The 18,448-nt window shown below is 37.8% G+C and overlaps 1 protein-coding gene across 5 annotated transcripts in view; it reads left to right on the top strand.

Annotated features, from left to right (window-relative positions):
- Positions 1-18,448, top strand: part of RNF128 (ring finger protein 128) — a 66,022-nt gene that overhangs the window by 21,597 nt on the left and 25,977 nt on the right. For all 5 annotated transcript variants that reach the window (XM_006052776.3, XM_006052779.3, XM_025277213.2 and 2 more), the window contains exon 2: positions 9,355-9,602. In XM_006052776.3, the coding sequence (XP_006052838.2) occupies positions 9,355-9,602 (248 nt within the window). The remainder of the gene's footprint in view (positions 1-9,354; positions 9,603-18,448) is intronic.

Here is an 18,448-nt window from a genome sequence, read left to right as displayed (position 1 = left end):
CACTTCAGTCATGACCGACTCTTTGCGACCCTATGGATTATAGCCCGCCAGGCTCCTCTGTCCATGTGATTCTCCAGGCAAGAATACTGGAGTGGGTTGCAATGCCCTCCTCCAGGGGATCTTCCTGATCGAGGGAGCAAACCAGTGCCTCCCTGCATTCCTGCAAGAACTTCTGCGGTTCCTGCATTTCAAGTGAATTCTTTACCTCTAAGCCACCACGGAAGCCCCACAACACATTAAAGGGATGTGCAGTACTGGTTTGTCTGGTTCCCAGTAAACCACAGACATATATTTCCAGATACTTTTAAGAAAGCACTTGTATATTTGTTTGTTGAGGTGCAATGATAAAAACTAAAATTTTAATTGAGAGCTGCTATGAAGCAGTCAATTGAAGAAACTAAATTTGGTTTGTTGGTAACTGGTAGTAACCAGAAGTGAGCAAAAAACAAGTCGTCAAAAACAGGAATTTGCATAAAGAGAGGTTAGTTTGGCTTAAAAGTTTAGATAATTTTTTTTACTCACTTAAAAAAAAATTCCACTTAGGACTGCTTGGTTTGGGGAGCTTTGGTATCCCACTTTGAAGTACATTGACCTTCCCCAGTTGTCCAAAGAGTTTGGGCTATAGGGAAGGAAACTGAGCCTTTAAAAGCTACTTGGTGAGGACTTCCCTGGTGGTGCAGTGGTTGAGACTGTGCTTCCACTGCAGGGGTGCGGGTTCAAGCCCTGGTTAGTGAACTAAGGTCCCAAATGCCATGGTGGTGTGGGCCAAAAAAAAGCTACTGTGGACAAATGAATATTTAAGAAGTTCACGTGAATTGGTTCCAGATTTTCTAAAGGAGGAAATGTTTGTTAGAAAATTGTGTTGAAATTTACCACACCTAGATCTTGTTCATTCCATATACAAGTGAATTCAGAAGCGTTGACCCCATTAGTATCATCAGAATGAATGTGAGCTTAGTTTTTTAAGAGCTACTTTGGCTTTCAGTTGCCCTTATTATTTGCAAGTCACTCATTGTGAAGATTTTTTTCTAATATTAAAAGTGAAAAACTGGTTGAAGGAGATATTAGAACAGCTTTCCTCACCTCCTTGTATTTTGTGTTTGAATGCCAAGATGCTGTAAGTATGTCATCATTATGCTTAGGATATTTCATATTTTATAAAATATTTTAGAGTTCATTTTACATTTTGACATGTTAATATTAAAATGTGTGAGGAAAAGATCCTGAAGCACAGAGCTCACTACATAGTTTGCATTTGACAAATAATTTATTCCATGAATTTGTCTGTGTTCACAAATAAATAAGATTAGACCCAGACCATAATATCACTGGAGATATTGGAGAAGAAAATGACAACCCACTCCAGTATTCTTGCCTGGAGAATCCCATGGACAGAGGAGCCTGGTGGGTTACAGTCCATGGAGTCACAAAGAGTCGGACACGACTGAGGCAAATGAAGCAAGCATAATATCACTGGGCTTCCCTAGTGGCACACGGGTAAAGAATCCTGTCAATGCAGGAGACGTGGGTTCAATCCCTGGGTTGGGAAGATCCCCTGGAGAAGGGAATGGCTACCCACTCCAGTGTTCTTGCCTGGGAGATCCCATGGACAGAGGAGCCTTGCAAGCTACAGTCCATGGGGCCACAAAAGTGTCAAATATGACTTAGTGACTAAGCAACAACAATAATTTTGTTAGTTTTTTGAAAGAAATGAATGAGATTGGTCACCAACAGGATCCTAGTGTCAAATTTCTATATATTATGAATAATAACTATGAAGTGTTTTTTGCCAGTAGTGATGAGGATGCTAATTATAATTGAATGATGTTTTAATTGAATGATATTCAGTAACAGTAGTAAGAGTTGCTACAGCCTATTTTATTACGTTTGTTCCCAAGATAAGCACATACCAAAACCTTTATTCATTGTTTTTTTCCTCAGACTTTAAACTTTTTATTTTGTGTTGGGGTGTGGCCAATTAACACTAGTAGTAAAGGATGCACCTGCAAGTATAAGAGACTTGGGTTTGAGATGCTGGTTTGATCCCTAAGTTGGGAAGATTCCTTGGAGTAGGAAATGGCAACCTACTCCAGTATTCTTGCCTGGAAAATTCCATGGACAGAGGGGCTTAGCAGGCTAAAGTCCATGGAGTCGCAAAGGGTCGGACATGACTGAACACACACACACATATAGCCAGTTAACAATGTTATGGTAGTTTTAGGTGAACAGCGAAGGGACTCAGCCATACATATACATGTATCCATTATTCATTGTTGAACATTTGAGATTAGAGTCTAAATTTCCTCTTATGCTAAATTATCATCTATTCCTAATCTGTCTCTTCTCCCAAAATACCCTAGATAGCAGAGTGAAAATGTGAGAAACTTGAGCCGCATCATGTTATTAATGGTTTTTAAGTGGGAAGTTCAAGGATTCCCTATAGAATTGATTAACTGCTACATTTTGTCTATCAAGGTAAGTGTCGAAGTTCTGCTGGACCCGGGAACGTGTATTTAAGCAACAAGGGTTCAGATTAGCTATTCTTGACCATTAAATTGTCGACTATAAAATGATGTTAACACACTAGAATTGTAAACATGACAGCTTTTCCTTTTTGCTTTTCAACTCTGAAAATTTATCAGAGACAAAGCATTAAAATTTATAAATAAGTCCTTGAAACAAAGTGCAGATTTAGAGAGATTTAAATCCTGAAATGACAGCTATTCTGTGATCAGGGTTTATGCCGTTAACGTTTGTTCTCCAATTAATGATCAGTTTTCTTCATATGACACTTTTAGTCTATTAAAGATTTATCTTTTGGCAGGGAAGAGGTGCGATGATTTTTGGAAAAAACAATGAAATTAATAAATAGCTGGTTTGAAAATTCCATAAAGGTAGCAGAAGAAAGTTGTCTTATTTCTTTGCCAGAATTGATTTTAGAAGCTTTAGTACAGCCCTGTCTCCTTCAGGCAAAACCTGCAACCCAGTGGTGTGATTCCCACTTCAAAGTTATTTTTGCCACATTATACTTATTCCCTCCCTCAAACTCTAGTCCATTTCTGGTGTCCAATTTTTAAATAAAGAGTTCTACTAAGTTCAGAAATTTCAAAACAAGTATAGTTTGTTATATTACAAATTACTGGACACTGAAAGAAAATAGTCTTTTTTATGTAGGAAGCAATTCTACTAACCCAGTATCAGTTCAGAACGCGGTTTGGAAATTATTGTTTTCTACTACTGTCCATGAAAATGGATATGTACAATTCATTTTTCAGGCTTAGTTCATATTCCTAATGGTGAAAGGCTAATATACAGGAGACATCTGCAAATGCCCTAGAGGGCAAGGACTATATTTTATTCCTTTCTGTGGCCCCAAGGCCTAGCATAGTGTCTGTCCTGTGTGTAAATACTTACAAAATACTTAATGAGTTTTGAGGTATTGTCTTCTGTATAAGTGATCCACAAGAAGATTAACTGAACCATAGCCTTGATCTTTTTAACACTATGTTGTAATTAGCTGAGCTCTGCAACCCATATTTGGCTTCCTAGGCTTGGTCCTTTCCAAAGGAGATAGTTGTTATAGCAAAGTTGTTGCATAGAAAAGTGGAACACTTGACAACTTGTTTAAGAATATGTATTAGTGCACTAACATTGGTTTTAAAGATCAACTGTAAGAATGGTTTAAGGAAATAACAATAATATTAAAGATTGTGGTAAAAATATTTGCATGTAATATGTTATTGCACTACTATGAGAGAATAAACTGATACGCAAAATTCTACAGCATGAGGAACATAGATTCAATGATATAGGTTAGTAATAAATGACTAACTTTTTATACAGAATATGCTGTGTGAGACCTTAAAAAATCACTTACAAAGTTATTAATTTTAATTTGAGAGGTTTGGAATCAGCTGACGCATAATAGCAGCCTCCTGAATCTCCAATATTTTAAAGACAAGAAGAAAGCTTAAGGGAGAAAAAGACTTGGCATGCCTGCTGTGGCAAGACACACACAGACTCACTCACATGCCCCAGTCAGAAAAAGGTGTTTTTTTTTTCTTTTCCACAAAAAGAAGTCTGACTGTTCTTCTTTGAAGTTTTGGGGTATATATTCTTTGGGTTTAACAGAGTAGCAAGTAGAAAAACAAATTTAACTTGGCTGTACATGAACTTTGACTGACTTTTTAAAGTAAGTATGAAAAAGTGAAAAGAATAAGCAAAGTATTAATAATTTTGTTATAAGGGTATTCTACATATATTTAAGTTTTGACTCTATAATGTCCAGTTGTGCACTGGAGTTTTCTGACTCAGCCAATTGTACCCATATTTTCCTAACTCCACATTTTTATGGCCATTGTTGTTGTTTGTTGTTTAGTCAATAAGTCATGTCTGATTCTTTTGTGACCCCATGGGCCATAGCCCATCAGGTTCCTCTGTCCGTGGGATTTCCCAGGCAAGAATACTGGAGTAGTTTGCCATTTCCTTCTCCAGGGGATCTTCTTGATCCAGGGATTGAACCTGCGACTTCTGCTTGGCAGGCAGATTCCTTACCACTGGAGCCACCAGGGAAGCCAGTTATATGGCCATGGGAGTAATATTTATGACATAGAAATTGGCACACACTACAAATCAAGGCTTCTTCCATCTCCCTTAAGAGCCAGTCGTTAAATCTTACCATTCCCTCCTCCAATATACCTATTTAATTTTCGTTTTTTACTGTCAAATAATAGCTTTAGGTTTCACTGAAGATAGAGAACTGATGTAGAATGAAGAGCAGAGGCACTGAAGCCAAACTGCCTGGGTTCAGATCCCAATTCTGCATGTATTAGCTTGTGTTATCCTAGGCAAGTTAGTCAGTCTTCTCTCTAATGGGATAATAGCAATGCCTACCTTGTAGGGTTGATATAAGGATTAAATATGTTAACACAGGTAAAACACTTAGAATAAGGTCTAGTTTATAGATCTTATCTGGCAACTTTAATTATCCAGAAAGCAGCCAGGATTCAGGAAGTAAACAAAAATATCACTGAGCAACCAATCTAAATATCAGAGGGTACTTGCCCTGAACCCCTCAAGTTCTCTCTGGAAGCCTGTTTTACTCTTTGCTTAGATCCAAGCTTGACTGACTTTTCAGAGCTGACAGTAGATTAGAGGTATAAAATTAGAAAGAGAGAAAAAGACAAGCTCTCTCCCCCAAAGAAAATTACCCAAAGTGAGAGCTCATAAATGAGTCAGACTGGATGATCTCTAAGGTTGATTCTAGCTCTCCAAATCTGTGACTTTGCTGGAAAATCACAACAGTTTAGGGACAAATAACCTAACTACAATATTAAATAATGGTTTTCAAAGATGATCCACTATCAATAGTAAATCATAATCAGTATATCCTAGTTAGGAAAGTAGGGCAGTATGGATGGCTTTTTAAAATGTCCATTCAAAATTGTTGAAATTAAGTATTTGTATGAAACTTTTTTGTTAAACTTGGGAATTTGGCTTATATGGAATACCTAATTCCCTGACAATACTAGATAAAGGAGAGTGTTGCTATAGTTAACTAAAAGACAGAGGGAGTATGGCATGCCAATTGAAATGCAAAAGAAAATGAAGTACTAGCTAAAAGCTAAAAGCCAAGTGACAGGGGAACAAAGAGGAAATATTTACATTCTCACTTGGAACTTGTGGGGGAGGAATAGCATAGAAGACAACATTTGAACTGGGAGTTAAGTAATACATAGGCAGAAAAGGGAGGAGGAGTGTCAGCAGATGTAGGACATTTTAGACTGAGAGAACAGAATGAACAAAAGGAAAGTTATGAAAAGTGAACGATACTAGCTGATCCTATGTGACTGGATGGATCCAAGTGTTCATGAGATACAGTTGTAGTGGAGATACATCAAACTGGAAAAGTTGGTTTGGGACCAGATCATATAAGGCTTTAAATACTAAGCCAAGAAGTCAAAAATTTAATGAGTAATAAGGAGCCACTAAAGATTTTTGAGCAGGGAAGAGTCATGATCCAACTACATAATGGCAAAAGTCAACCAGGAATGTAAACACTGATGAAACTTTAAGGGAAGGGGGAAATTTGGAGTTAAGAGTGACCAGTTAGGTTACTGAAGTAGTTCAGTCAAAGAAATTATGAGGGCCTATTATATAGGCAACAGGAACGGAATGGAGGTTCTGAAAATGAGAGATGCTAAGGAAATTTTATCTATTGCACACATGCATGTTCAATCGCTAAGTCGTGTCTGACTCTTTGGGACCCTGTGGACTGTAGGCTGCCAGGCTCCTGTGTCTATGGGATTTCCCAGGCAAGAATACTGGAGTGGTTGCCATTTCCTCCTCCAGGGGATCTTCCTGACCCAGGGGTTGAACCTGTGGCTCCTGCCTCATCTCCTGCATTGCAGACTAATTCTTGACTGCTGAGCCACCCAGGAAGCCCGTATTATCTATTGGGCTGGCCAAAATGTTAATTTGGGTTTTTCCGTATGATGTTATGGAAAAACCGAAGGGAACTTTTTAGCCAACCCAGTACATGACTGACTAGGTTAGCAGGACGTATTCAAATGTGATTCTGGTGTCACTAAACCTGGTGACCAGTGGGTTGTGATGCCATTAACTGTAACCAGGAACAGTGGAAGGGGAGCAGTTTTTAAATAGTTGCAAGGGTGTAGAGACTAGGAGATGTATAATAATGTTTAGAAATAGGAATTTTATATGATTAGAAAGCTAATTCAATAGATAGTTGTACTCCATATAGCATATATGAATATGAATTGGGGTGATTGAAGCACAGCATTGTTCCTTATGTGTAGACAATGTACATTTCTTGACTCTCCTCATTTTTTAATCTCCATTTGACCACAAAGGCCAGTATATTACTGAGCATCCACCCCTGCCACCCACCCCATATCTTCTAAAAGAATGAAAATGTACTTCTATTAGTAAAAAACATTTAGAAAGACATCTGTGATTTAAAAAGAAGTCTTTAGAAATATCATATATTCCTAAACCTCATTTTTAGAATGATCTATACAAATATTATACATTTTACAGTATCAGAAGTGAATGCTATAGTTAATCAAAACTTTATAACCAGAAGCTTTCCTGACAGATAGCTTGTAGAGAAAAGCCAAAAAAATTACAAAATAGAATTGAAATAATTTCTGTGCTTTTAGTGCCAAGGCTAGAAACTTAAAGCTCCCAAATAAAGAGAAAATCAGTCTCTCTCTTGCAAAATAGCCAGTTGTTTAGGACCATTTGCATTATATACTGATAGAGGAAAGAGATACAACAGAAGACATTTTAGCCTCCTTCACTTCCTGCCGCTTTTGAAATTTTACTCATGTTAAGAGAGGAGAAAGTGAGTCTTCAGTGTTACCAAACTAAGTAATGGCAAATGAGTCAGCAGTAATATAAAAGAGTTTAACTGAATGGCTATCCTGTGGTAAAATAATGTCTTTGGGAACTTCAAGGATCTCTAATACCCTATGAATATATTTTTTGAGTTAGTAACTTCAAGTGAGGGGAGAATCTTGATCTTTTGTAGACTTTGGCCACTGGGGGCCATAAATTTAGGAGATTACTTAGGTAATAATTCTGCAATAGACATTGCCATTTGAGGTTTGTACTCTTGATTTGATCATTGAAGGTGTGAATAGCAAAGAACTCTAACCTTTTCCTAAATATTACTGGTCTCAGGTCATTTAAACTAGAAGGAATATAAACCATGATAAGCATTGGACTGGTAAGAGTAACATTCTCACACCATTGGGAAAGATTGGGAAAGATAATGTCTGTCCTTTATTTTTAATCACAAGATTTATAAAGTTGGTAAAGCGGGAGATGTTACAGAGATTTAGCCTTTTAGACTAAGACTTATAAACTATTAGACTAAGTAAAAAGTCTCCAGTCCAGGTTTGATGCACGATACTGGATGCTTGGGGCTGGTGCACTGGGATGACCCAGAGGGATGGTATGGGGAGGGAGGAGGGAGGAGGGTTCAGGATGGGGAACACATGTATACCTGTGGCAGATTCATTTTGATATATGGCAAAACCAATACAGTATTGTAAAGTTAAAAAATAAAATAAAAAAAAAGTTCAGTCTAATTTCAGATGACTTTAGTTGGAGTTGAATGGAAACACATTTCTATCAATTGTACATGTTACATTCATTGCTAACCTGATTGCTGCTGCTGCTGCTAAGTCGCTTCAGTAGTGTCCGATTCTGTGTGACCCCATAGACGGCAGCCCACCAGGCTCCTCCATCCCTGGGATTCTCCAGGCAAGAACACTGGAGTGGGTTGCCATTACCTTCTCCAATGCATGAAAGTCAAAAGTGAAAGTGAAGTCGCTTAGTCATGTCCGACTCTTCGCGACCCCATGGACTGCAGCCCACCAGGCTCCTCCATCCATGGGATTTTCCAGGCAAGAGTACTGGAGCACTCGGGTTGCCATTGCCATCTCCAGCTAACCTGATTAGGTCTATGCAAAACCTTAGGGCACCTTGGACAAATTTCATATTGCTTTTGAGGATATAGAAAAATGGCACATGGACATATATATATATATATACACACACACACACATATACAGTATATATATATATATATGTTTGTGTGTGTGTGTGTGTGTGTGTGTATATATATATATATATATATATATATATATAGGTTGTCCATTTGGGCTGTGATCATTATCACAAATTATTAATTCTGATATCTATATCCTTATACATTTTATTTTTCTTTATTTTTTTGACTGTGTTACATGTGGGATGTGGAATCTTAGTTCCCCAACCAGGAATCAAACCCATGCCCCCAGAAGTGGAAGTGTGGAGTCTTAACCACTGGATCTCAAGGGAAGTCCCTTCCTTATACATTTTAGTAGCAGGCTCATGAGATAGTCTATCACTTTATAAATTCAGAAATATACAGTTAAATTTTTCATTTTTCCCAAATCTCAGATTCTCGAGGAGAATTCCCTACTCTCCAGGTGACTACTTTAAGAAAACCTTCATGTAAGAGGCAAATTGGGCCCCAAACCTGATACTTTTGAATTATATGTAGCAAACCTGAGAAGGGGGGAGGTATTTATTATATATTAATATCATGGCTTCCTTACTAAACTATGAGTTCCTTAAGGTCAGTAACCAAGTCTCAGTATGCTTATATTCCCTGTAACTTATGTGTACATATGCGCCCAATAAATGTTAATTAAATGAAGGATTGTCCTTCCTTTGTCTCATTGAGTGTCCTTTAAAATCATTTTAGCAATTGGATTTTTATACTAAGAAAAATTTTATACTTTAGCTTTACCAAACTAAAACTGAATTCCTTTTCTTTTACAGGTGCAGGAGACATTGTTGCAATCATGATTGGCAATCTGAAAGGCACCAAAATTCTACAATCTATTCAAAGAGGCATACAAGTAACAATGGTCATTGAAGTAGGGAAAAAACATGGTCCTTGGGTGAATCACTATTCGATTTTTTTTGTTTCTGTGTCCTTTTTCATTATTACGGCGGCAACTGTGGGCTATTTTATCTTTTATTCTGCTCGAAGATTACGGAATGCAAGAGCTCAAAGCAGAAAGCAGGTTTGTAATGATCCTTTCTTCCAATTTAAAAATATTTTACTGTTTTAATTGTAGATTCAGTATCATGCATTTTAATATGCTTCCCTTGCTGGACAATGATCCATGCGTGTATTTTGTGAAAACTGGTAGATTTTAAAAGTATGTCAGCATCTGTACTCTCAGATCTTTTATTTTCTGAAACTGGTCTAAGGCCTTAATCCTACTGGGTTAAATCTTCTAATACTTTATTAGAGAGCACAGCAAGCGTTTAAGTATATATGGGTATAAATACATATGTCCTTTTGCACATTTTTCTAAATGACAAAAGCATTTCATATGCAATATAGAAAATTTAGAAACTGGAAAGTACAAGGTGGTGGTTTAGTCACTAAGTCGTGTCCCACTCTTGTGACCCCGTGGACTGCAGCCTGCCAGGCTCCTCTATCTATCCATGGAATTCTCCAGGCAGGAATACTGGAGTGGGTTGCCATTTCCTTCTCCTATGTGCCTATGCATGTGTTTATTTGCATTTGGGGGCAGGGCTGGGAAGAGAGACTAGGCTGAATATTATGAGTAGGCAAATTTAAAGATCTAATTGTTCACAATATAGTACTTGATTCCAAACAGAGTGACAGAGTCATAATTTCTCCCATATATTAACAACTGGTGTGTAAACAAGTACAGAGTATAGAAATAATAGAACAAAAATACCGAAGTATCATTGAACAGGGAAGTACCTGTTTGTCTAATGTTGATCCTACTACCTTTAAACTGCCCCTCATCCCTCTGATATCCTCACTTCTCTTCCTTACTCAACTTAACTTCCATAGCCATTCCCATGCATGTATCTTCAGTTTCCTTGGCCCTTCTCTCTCTTTGTTATACTTGCTGTCAAAACCCAATCCTGATTATATCTTACTTCCTACCTATTCTGTGCCTGTTCTTTGCTTAGCTGAAGTAGCAGAAAAACATTAGCATCTCTGCAACTAGCTAATCTCACTTTAAATTTGTGACCACAAACTCAGAATGAGTTTGCTTAATGCTGCCCAACAATCATACCATCTTTTCTTAGCCATTTCTTCTTTCATAGATGACTAATCATACACATTCCTTTCTCTTCAAATCTCTAGTACTTACCTCCAGTTTTACTCTCAACTTGTATTTTGGGTCTTATTCCACCGAGACAATTGAAGTAATCAAGAGTACTTCCACAAGCTTCTACCACATCTCTGCATCTGTGTCTATACCAGCTATCCTCCGCTTTGTCTTCTGTTACTGTAGACACCCAAACATACTAGTAATTGCTTCCATTTTCAAAAGAACTTCTTTTGACCCCAGGCCAGAAAACTTGGGAGTTAATTCTTTATTCTCTTTCTCTCACTTCCTGTATAACCTCTATCAGTAAGTCCTTTGTTTCTACCTTCATTGTATATCCAGGATCTGATTACTTCTTAGCACTTCCTTTACTTCCACTCTAATCCACACCACAATCATTTCTTAACCTCTTCTCCCTCTCAAGAATTCTAAACACAACAGCAAAGCTGTGTGCCACTTCTCCAGAATGTTCACTAGGGATTTAAGGCTTTCAGCTGATCACATAGTGGGGGGCAAGATTATATTTTATATGTACTTAAAAGTTTCTCCAAAGACAGATTCTGACCATTTCATGAACTTTTTCTCCAATAAACAAAGATGAACCCAATTTATTTGAGAGTGGGGGAGCAGTGAGGATTTCTAGACGGCAAGAAAATAAGCTTAGGAATAGATGAAAAATTAAAATCTTATTATAAAAACTTTGTAAAGATTTAGACACCAGCATATGGTAAGGAGTGATGATTATCTCAATGTTTAAAGTTAATTGACTTCTGTACTTCTCTTTAAAGCAGCAGCTTATCACATTGGTGGCAGGTTTAGCCTGTTACTAGCTGTGGTCAAAAGGATGTTTAAAATTCCTGTGCCAGACGATTCAGTAGTCTCACACTGTGTTAATATTTGACATTTGTATATTGTGCTGGTTTTTATCTCTGAGACTGGAAAGAAATTGGTGTCCAGTATAATGAACTATTCAAAGGTTATAGTTACAATGAGAAGAGTGTTTGGTTTGTGAATGTTCATGGTGAGGTATATATTTCTGTTCTTCAAGTGCTATGTGAAGTCTGTTAACATGGCATTAAACCCCATAAGCAAATAATATAGTTCATAGAGAACTACCTGGTATTGCACAAGCTACATTGATATTTAACTCTGATCTCATCACTTGTTTAAGTAATTTTCATAGTTTTATTTCTTAAAAAAGTGAACGTCTGTACAAATAGTTAAGAATAGCATTAAAACTTCTCACCTTTTAGAGAAGGCTTTAAGAGGGCATCTTTCACTATTTAATGGGCTATATCTGATTATTCTTTGGTGACTAAAAGATTAAATATATGAGACTGATGATCCCTTCTGCTTATATATACTTGAGAGTGCTGAAATGTCATTTACATGTTATTTAATTTTCATAACTTCCTATTTTAAGATGTAGAGCTTGATGCATATGATAGTTATAACTATCACTAAATATTTGACTACATTATCTCCACTTCACTGGTCGAAATGGTGCTGAAACTGAGCTATAAAAATTTACCTTCATTAGAACATTAGGAATTGATTAAATTATTTGGGTATGTCTTCCCTCTGAACCATTTTGACACATAGCAGATAATGTGAGGCAAATCAATAAATGTATAAGCATAAATTTGATGACCAAAATGCCAAAGTATAATGGACAGCATGTAGTGGTTGTATGCCTGACAAGCCATAGTATGCTGTGTAAGAACACACATTATCCCTGGTTTTGTGGATGGAAAGCTTTTAAACAAGATGAAAAGTATCAATGGGTTGTGAATGAAAATAACATATTAGGCATTATATGGTGGATTCAGGGAGAAGGCAGTGGCAACCCACTGGAGTACTCTTGTCTGGAAAATCCCATGGATGGAGGAGCCTGGTAGGCTGCAGTCCATGGAGTCGCGAAGAGGCAGACCCTGAGCGACTTCCTTTTCACTTTTCACTTTCATGCATTGGAGAAGGAAATGGCAAGCCACTCCATTGTTCTTGCCTGGAGAATCCCAGGCACAGAGGAGCCTAATGGTCTGCCATCTATGGGATCGCACAGTTGGACACGACTGAAGTGACTTAGCAGCAGCAGCAGGTGGATTCATGTTTTCACCGGGGACCACCCTAACCTAAGACAAGAAAGAGTATGGAAAACCTTATGGCATGCTCAGACTAAACTGAATTTGGGAGTGACCACTATACACATGACTCTGGCATGGGACACCCTGCATTTTGGGGATACAGTGCATGTACCTTAACCTTATTCAAGCAATCAATACTCAATGGAAACAAGATACATGTTGGGTTAAACATCGGGCAGTGAAACCAAAGAGGGCTCTAGGTGAAATAGAAGCTGGCCTTGGTGTAATGGAACAAGCTGAATTCACTTTTAGTGAAAAGTGTCTTTCAGAAGAAAAGAAATTACTCTGACATAGACAGATTGGTAGGAATCATCTTCCAAGAGCAAAGAAAAGAATGGGAATCTACTTGGAAAGATGATAAAGACTTGGTAATAAGGTCATACAGAGCCAATAATAATGCTAGAGAATGCTAGCATTCAGCACTGGGAAAGAGCATATACTCTGACACAACAGGGTCTGTTAACTATTTTACTTTGAATGGAGATCCAAGTAGTCATGGGGTAATGGCTTTCCATTTTTACTTATGGAAGTTGAAGAGCTTCTTTAAGACACATGCAGATCCTCAAACTTATGGAAATTTTCTGAGTGAAATTGTAGCTTACATTATTGATCTCTGACTTTTACAAAAGAATGGACCAATGAGATGAGGTATAGGAATAATGCTGAATGATGCACATGTTTTCCCCATGGAAGGGAGATGGTCTTGCTGCACAACAGTCAGTGGGAAAACTGTATAATAGTGTGACTTGAAACAAATGATGGGCTTTGTCCTCAGCTAACATGGAACCTAGAAATGACATCACCACTGGTGATAACACTTGTCCATGATATCTGATATGTGGGCAAAGAACAATTATTCTAGGAAGATTTAATAAACACTTCTGTGATACTTCCCAATTTCTTTTGTATCCAAATGAAACCTGGTTATATCAAATATTGTGATGGTGTAATACTGGTATTGTTGGTAAGATTCAGCTGCCTTATATAAACAAATTTTATGATAATCAAATGTATTGGGAAACTGAACTACAACCTCCCAGCATGTGATGTCAATGGAGAGTGACTAGCCTGAGGAAGAATTAGATGTAGTTCATTACTTTAAATAGCTCTTTACAATGTTATCACAAAGTTCAAGTGGCGATAGATCAAGGGAGTAAACAGATAATTAAATTGTTACATCAATATAAAGATGTCTTAAATGGTCTTATTATGACTAGAAGAATAATTTATCTGAGCCTATTTTCATCCTTCGTTGCCTTCTGCAAGTATTAGATATAGTTATGTTGCTCTTGCTTACCTTATATATAAATGCTATACTAATTGTAAAAGCCCAAATATGACTATTTCATTGTTAAAAAGACCTTGATTAAAATAGAGGGTGTGGATTGTAAAGAGACAATACAATAGATTTAGTTGCTTACTCCTTGAGAGTCTCCCAGGAAACCATGCTTGGCCCTTAGCCAACCCTGGGAAAATGGTCCTCAAGATGGTTTTATTTTGTTTGTTTTGTTTGATTTTCTGTTTTTTCCACTTTTATTGAGATATAATTGACATAGAGCTCTGTGTAAGTTTAAGGTGTACAACATAATGATTTGACTTACATCCTAAAATGATGACCACAGCAGGTTTAGTGAACATCCATCATCTCATGTAGATAGTCATTAAAGAAATAGGAAAAACAATTTTTTTTTACTTGTGATGAGAACTCTTAGGATTTGCTCTCTTAATAACTTTCATTTATAATATATAACTGTGTTAATTATACTTGTCATATAGTACATTATATCCCTAGTACATACTTATCTTATAGTTAGTAGTTTGTAGCTTTTGACTTTTATCTAATCCCTCCTCCCCCCACTATCTGCCTCTGGTAGCCACAAATCTGACCTCTTTTTCTATAAGTTTTTTTTTTGAAGTATAATTGACCTATAACACTATGTTAGTTCCTGGTACGTAACACAATGATTTGATATTTCTGTGCATTTCAAAATGATCACCATGATTGTATAGTTGTTACTTGTCACCATAAAAAGATATTGAATAACTACTGATGGCTTCCAGATGGCGCTTGTGGTAAAGAACCTGCCTGCCAATGCAGGAGACTTGAGTTTGATCCCTGGGTTGGGAAGATCCCCTGTAGAAGGAAATGGCAATCTAGTCCAATATTCTTGCCTAGAGAATCGACTTAGAATGCACACACTCATAATTACTGACTATATTCCAAACACTGTGCATTTCATACCTGTGACTCATTTATTTTGTAACTGAAATTTGTACCTCTTTATCTCCTATATACAGTGAAATATTATTCAGCCATAAAAAGAATGGAATCTTAACCACTTGCAACAACATGAATGGACCTAGAAGATATTATGCTAAGTGAAGTAAATCAGGCAGAGAAAGACAAATAGTGTATGATTTCACTTACATGTGGATTCTAAAGAACAAAACAAATGAAGAAACATAACAAAATAGAAACAGAGTCATAGATACAGAGAACAAATAGGTGGTTGCCAAAGGTGAGGGGGATCGGGCTGGGGGGCAGAAATAGGTGATGGAGATTAAGTGGTACAGACTTTGATTTACAAAATAGATTAGTCAAAGTGTTCTTTATGTTAATGGTTGATAATTCTGTTATATACATCTGAAGCAATAGACCATGTTGTACCAGTTTGTCATGGGTACTTGGCACAACAATCAAGATAAATAATATGCACTTGGCTTCATTGTTGGGGTCCTGAGTTTGGGGCAGCATAGCCTACTGCTAGCAGAATTATGTAGTGACCAGTCAGTTCCCCATTGGAGCTTCACATCCTGAGATTCAAATTGGCTTCCTGGGCAGAGATCTGTCACATGTGTCCTTGAAGTTTGCTGCCAAAGAGATAGCACTCCTGTGTGGTCTCAAATGAGGAAGAACTTAGCTACATTAATATCTTAAAATTTGTCCTTGAACTTCAGTTCAGTTCAGTTCAGTCGCTCAGTCTTGTCTGAGTCTTTGCGACCCCATGAATCGCAGCACGCCAGGCCTCCCTGTCCATCACCAACTCCCAGAGTTCACTCAGATTCACGTCCATCGAGTCGGTGATGCCATCCAGCCATCTCATCCTCTGTCGTCCCCTTCTCCTCCTACCCCCAACCCCTCCCAGCATCAGAGTCTTTTCCAGTGAGTCAACTCTTCACATGAGGTGGCCAAAGAACTGGAGTTTCAGCTTTAGCATCATTCCTTCCAAATCCCAGGGCTGATCTCCTTCAGAATGGACTGGTTGGATCTCCTTGCAGTCCAAGGGACTCTCAAGAGTCTTCTCCAACACCACAGTTCAAAAGCATCAATTCTTTGGCGCTCAGCTTTCTTCACAGTCCAACTCTCAGATCCATACATGACTGCTGGAAAAACCATAGCCTTGACTAGATGGACCTTTGTTGGCAAAGTAATGTCTCTGCTTTTCAAATGCTATCTAGGTTGGTCATAACTTTTCTTCCAAGGAGTAAGTGTCTTTTAATTTCATGGCTGCAGTCACCATCTGCAGTGATTTTGGAGCCCCCAAAAATAAAGTCTGAAACTGTTTCCCCTGTTTCCCCATCGATTTCCCATGAAGTGATGGGGCCAGATGCCATGATCTTTGTCTTCTGAATGTTGAGCTTTAAGCCAACTTTTTCACTCTCCTCTTTCACCTTCATCAAAAGGCTTTTTAGTTCCTCTTCACTTTCTGCCATAAGGGTGGTGTCATCTGCATATCTGAGGTTATTGATATTTCTCCCAGCAATCTTGATTCCAGCTTGTGCTTCATCCAGCCCAGTGTTTCTCATGATGTACTCTGCATATAAGTTAAATAAGCAGGGTGACAATATACAGCCTTGACATACTCCTTTTCCTATTTGGAACCAGTCTGTTGTTCCATGTCCAGGTCTAACTGTTGCTTCCTGACCTGCATACAGGTTTCTCAAGAGGCAGGTCAGGTGGTCTGGTATTCCCATCTCTTTCAGAATTTTCCAGTTTATTATGATCCACACAGTCAAAGGCTTTGGCATAGTCAATAAAGCAGAAATAGAGGCTTTTCTGGAACTCTCTTGCTTTTTTGATGATCCAGCAGATGTTGGCAATTTGATCTCTGGTTCGTCTGCCTTTTCTAAAACCAGCTTGAACATCTGGAATTTCATGGTTCATGTATTGCTAAAGCCTGGCTTGGAGAATTTTGAGCATTACTTTACTAGCGTGTGAGATGAGTGCAATTGTGCGGTAGTTTGAGCATTCTTTGGCATTGTCTTTCTTTGGGATTGGAATGAAAACTGACCTTTTCCAGTCCTGTGGCCACTGCTGAGTTTTCCAAATTTGCTGGCATATTGAATGCAGCACTTTCACAGCATCATCTTCCAGGATTTGAAATAGCTCAATTGGAATTCCATCACCTCCACTAGCTTTGTTCATAGTGATGCTTTCTATGGCCCACTTGACTTCCCATTCCGGGGTGTCTGGCTCTAGGTGAGTGATCACACCATCATGATTATCTTGGTCGTGAAGATCTTTTTTGTACAGTTCTTCTGTGTATTCCTGCCACCTCTTCTTAATATCTTCTGCTTCTGTTAGGTCCATACCATTTCTGTCCTTTATCAAGCCCATCTTTGCATGAAATGTTCCCTTGGTATCTCTAAATTTCTTGAAGAGATCTCTAGTCTTTCCCATTCTGTTGTTTTTCTCTATTTCTTTGCATTGATTGCTGAGGAATGCTTTCTTATCTCTTCTTGCTATTCCTTGGAACTCTGCATTCAGATGCTTATATCTTTCCTTTTCTCCTTTGCTTTTCGCTTCTCTTCTTTTCACAGCTATTTGTAAGGCCTCCCCAGACAGCCATTTTGCTTTTTTTGCATTTCTTTTCCACGGTGATGGTCTTGAACTTAAAGCATGACTAGAAATATCTGAAACATTCCTGGTCACAATAAATTTTCTCTGCTCTCCTAGTATATGAAATTAGCTTGAAGACTTACCAGGTGGCTGCATACTGTACCAGTATCTATCTATCTATCTATATAAATATCTATATAGATATATATATCTATATATCTATATATATATATTTATAGTGGGTGCATGTGTATGTATCTGTTCCTGCTTAAATTTGAGGTTTAGAACCCTTTACAAAACTACTGGTTTGGTTCTTACATGAGAAGAGCAGATTAAACAAATTCTTATCTGAGTAGGACCTAGTTTTATAGTCTTTCTGTGATTTTCTCATTGAACAAAGGGAAGCTCTTACAATGAGTCTCTCAGGACTTTTTAAAAAAAGTATTCACTTACTATAATAAAGGTTTTGATTGTTTCTTTGAAAAATGCTATAATCTGAGTCATAACCTATCCCCTGGGTCAAATTCCCCCTTTTCTCAATGCTCTTCCTTACAGTGTATTTCTTCACACTGTTCACCGGGATCATCTTCATGCAAATGATCTGTACTCGTATTTCTGTAATTCCATAGACTTATGGGAAGCTGTGTTACCGTCTGCAGCTCCTCTTTCCTTTAGGAATCCTCCCATTCAAATATTATACATAGGGGTGTTTTTGCTTACTCCTCTTAAAAATTATTTTTATTTATTTGGCTGTGTCAGGTCTTCGTTGCAGCATGTTGAATCTTCTA

Source organism: Bubalus bubalis, chromosome X (genome assembly GCF_019923935.1).
Source record: "Bubalus bubalis isolate 160015118507 breed Murrah chromosome X, NDDB_SH_1, whole genome shotgun sequence".
NCBI classification, from domain to species: domain Eukaryota; kingdom Metazoa; phylum Chordata; class Mammalia; order Artiodactyla; family Bovidae; genus Bubalus; species Bubalus bubalis.
The sequence above is the reverse complement of the archived record's forward strand: the minus strand, read 5'-3'. Positions and strand labels throughout refer to the sequence as shown.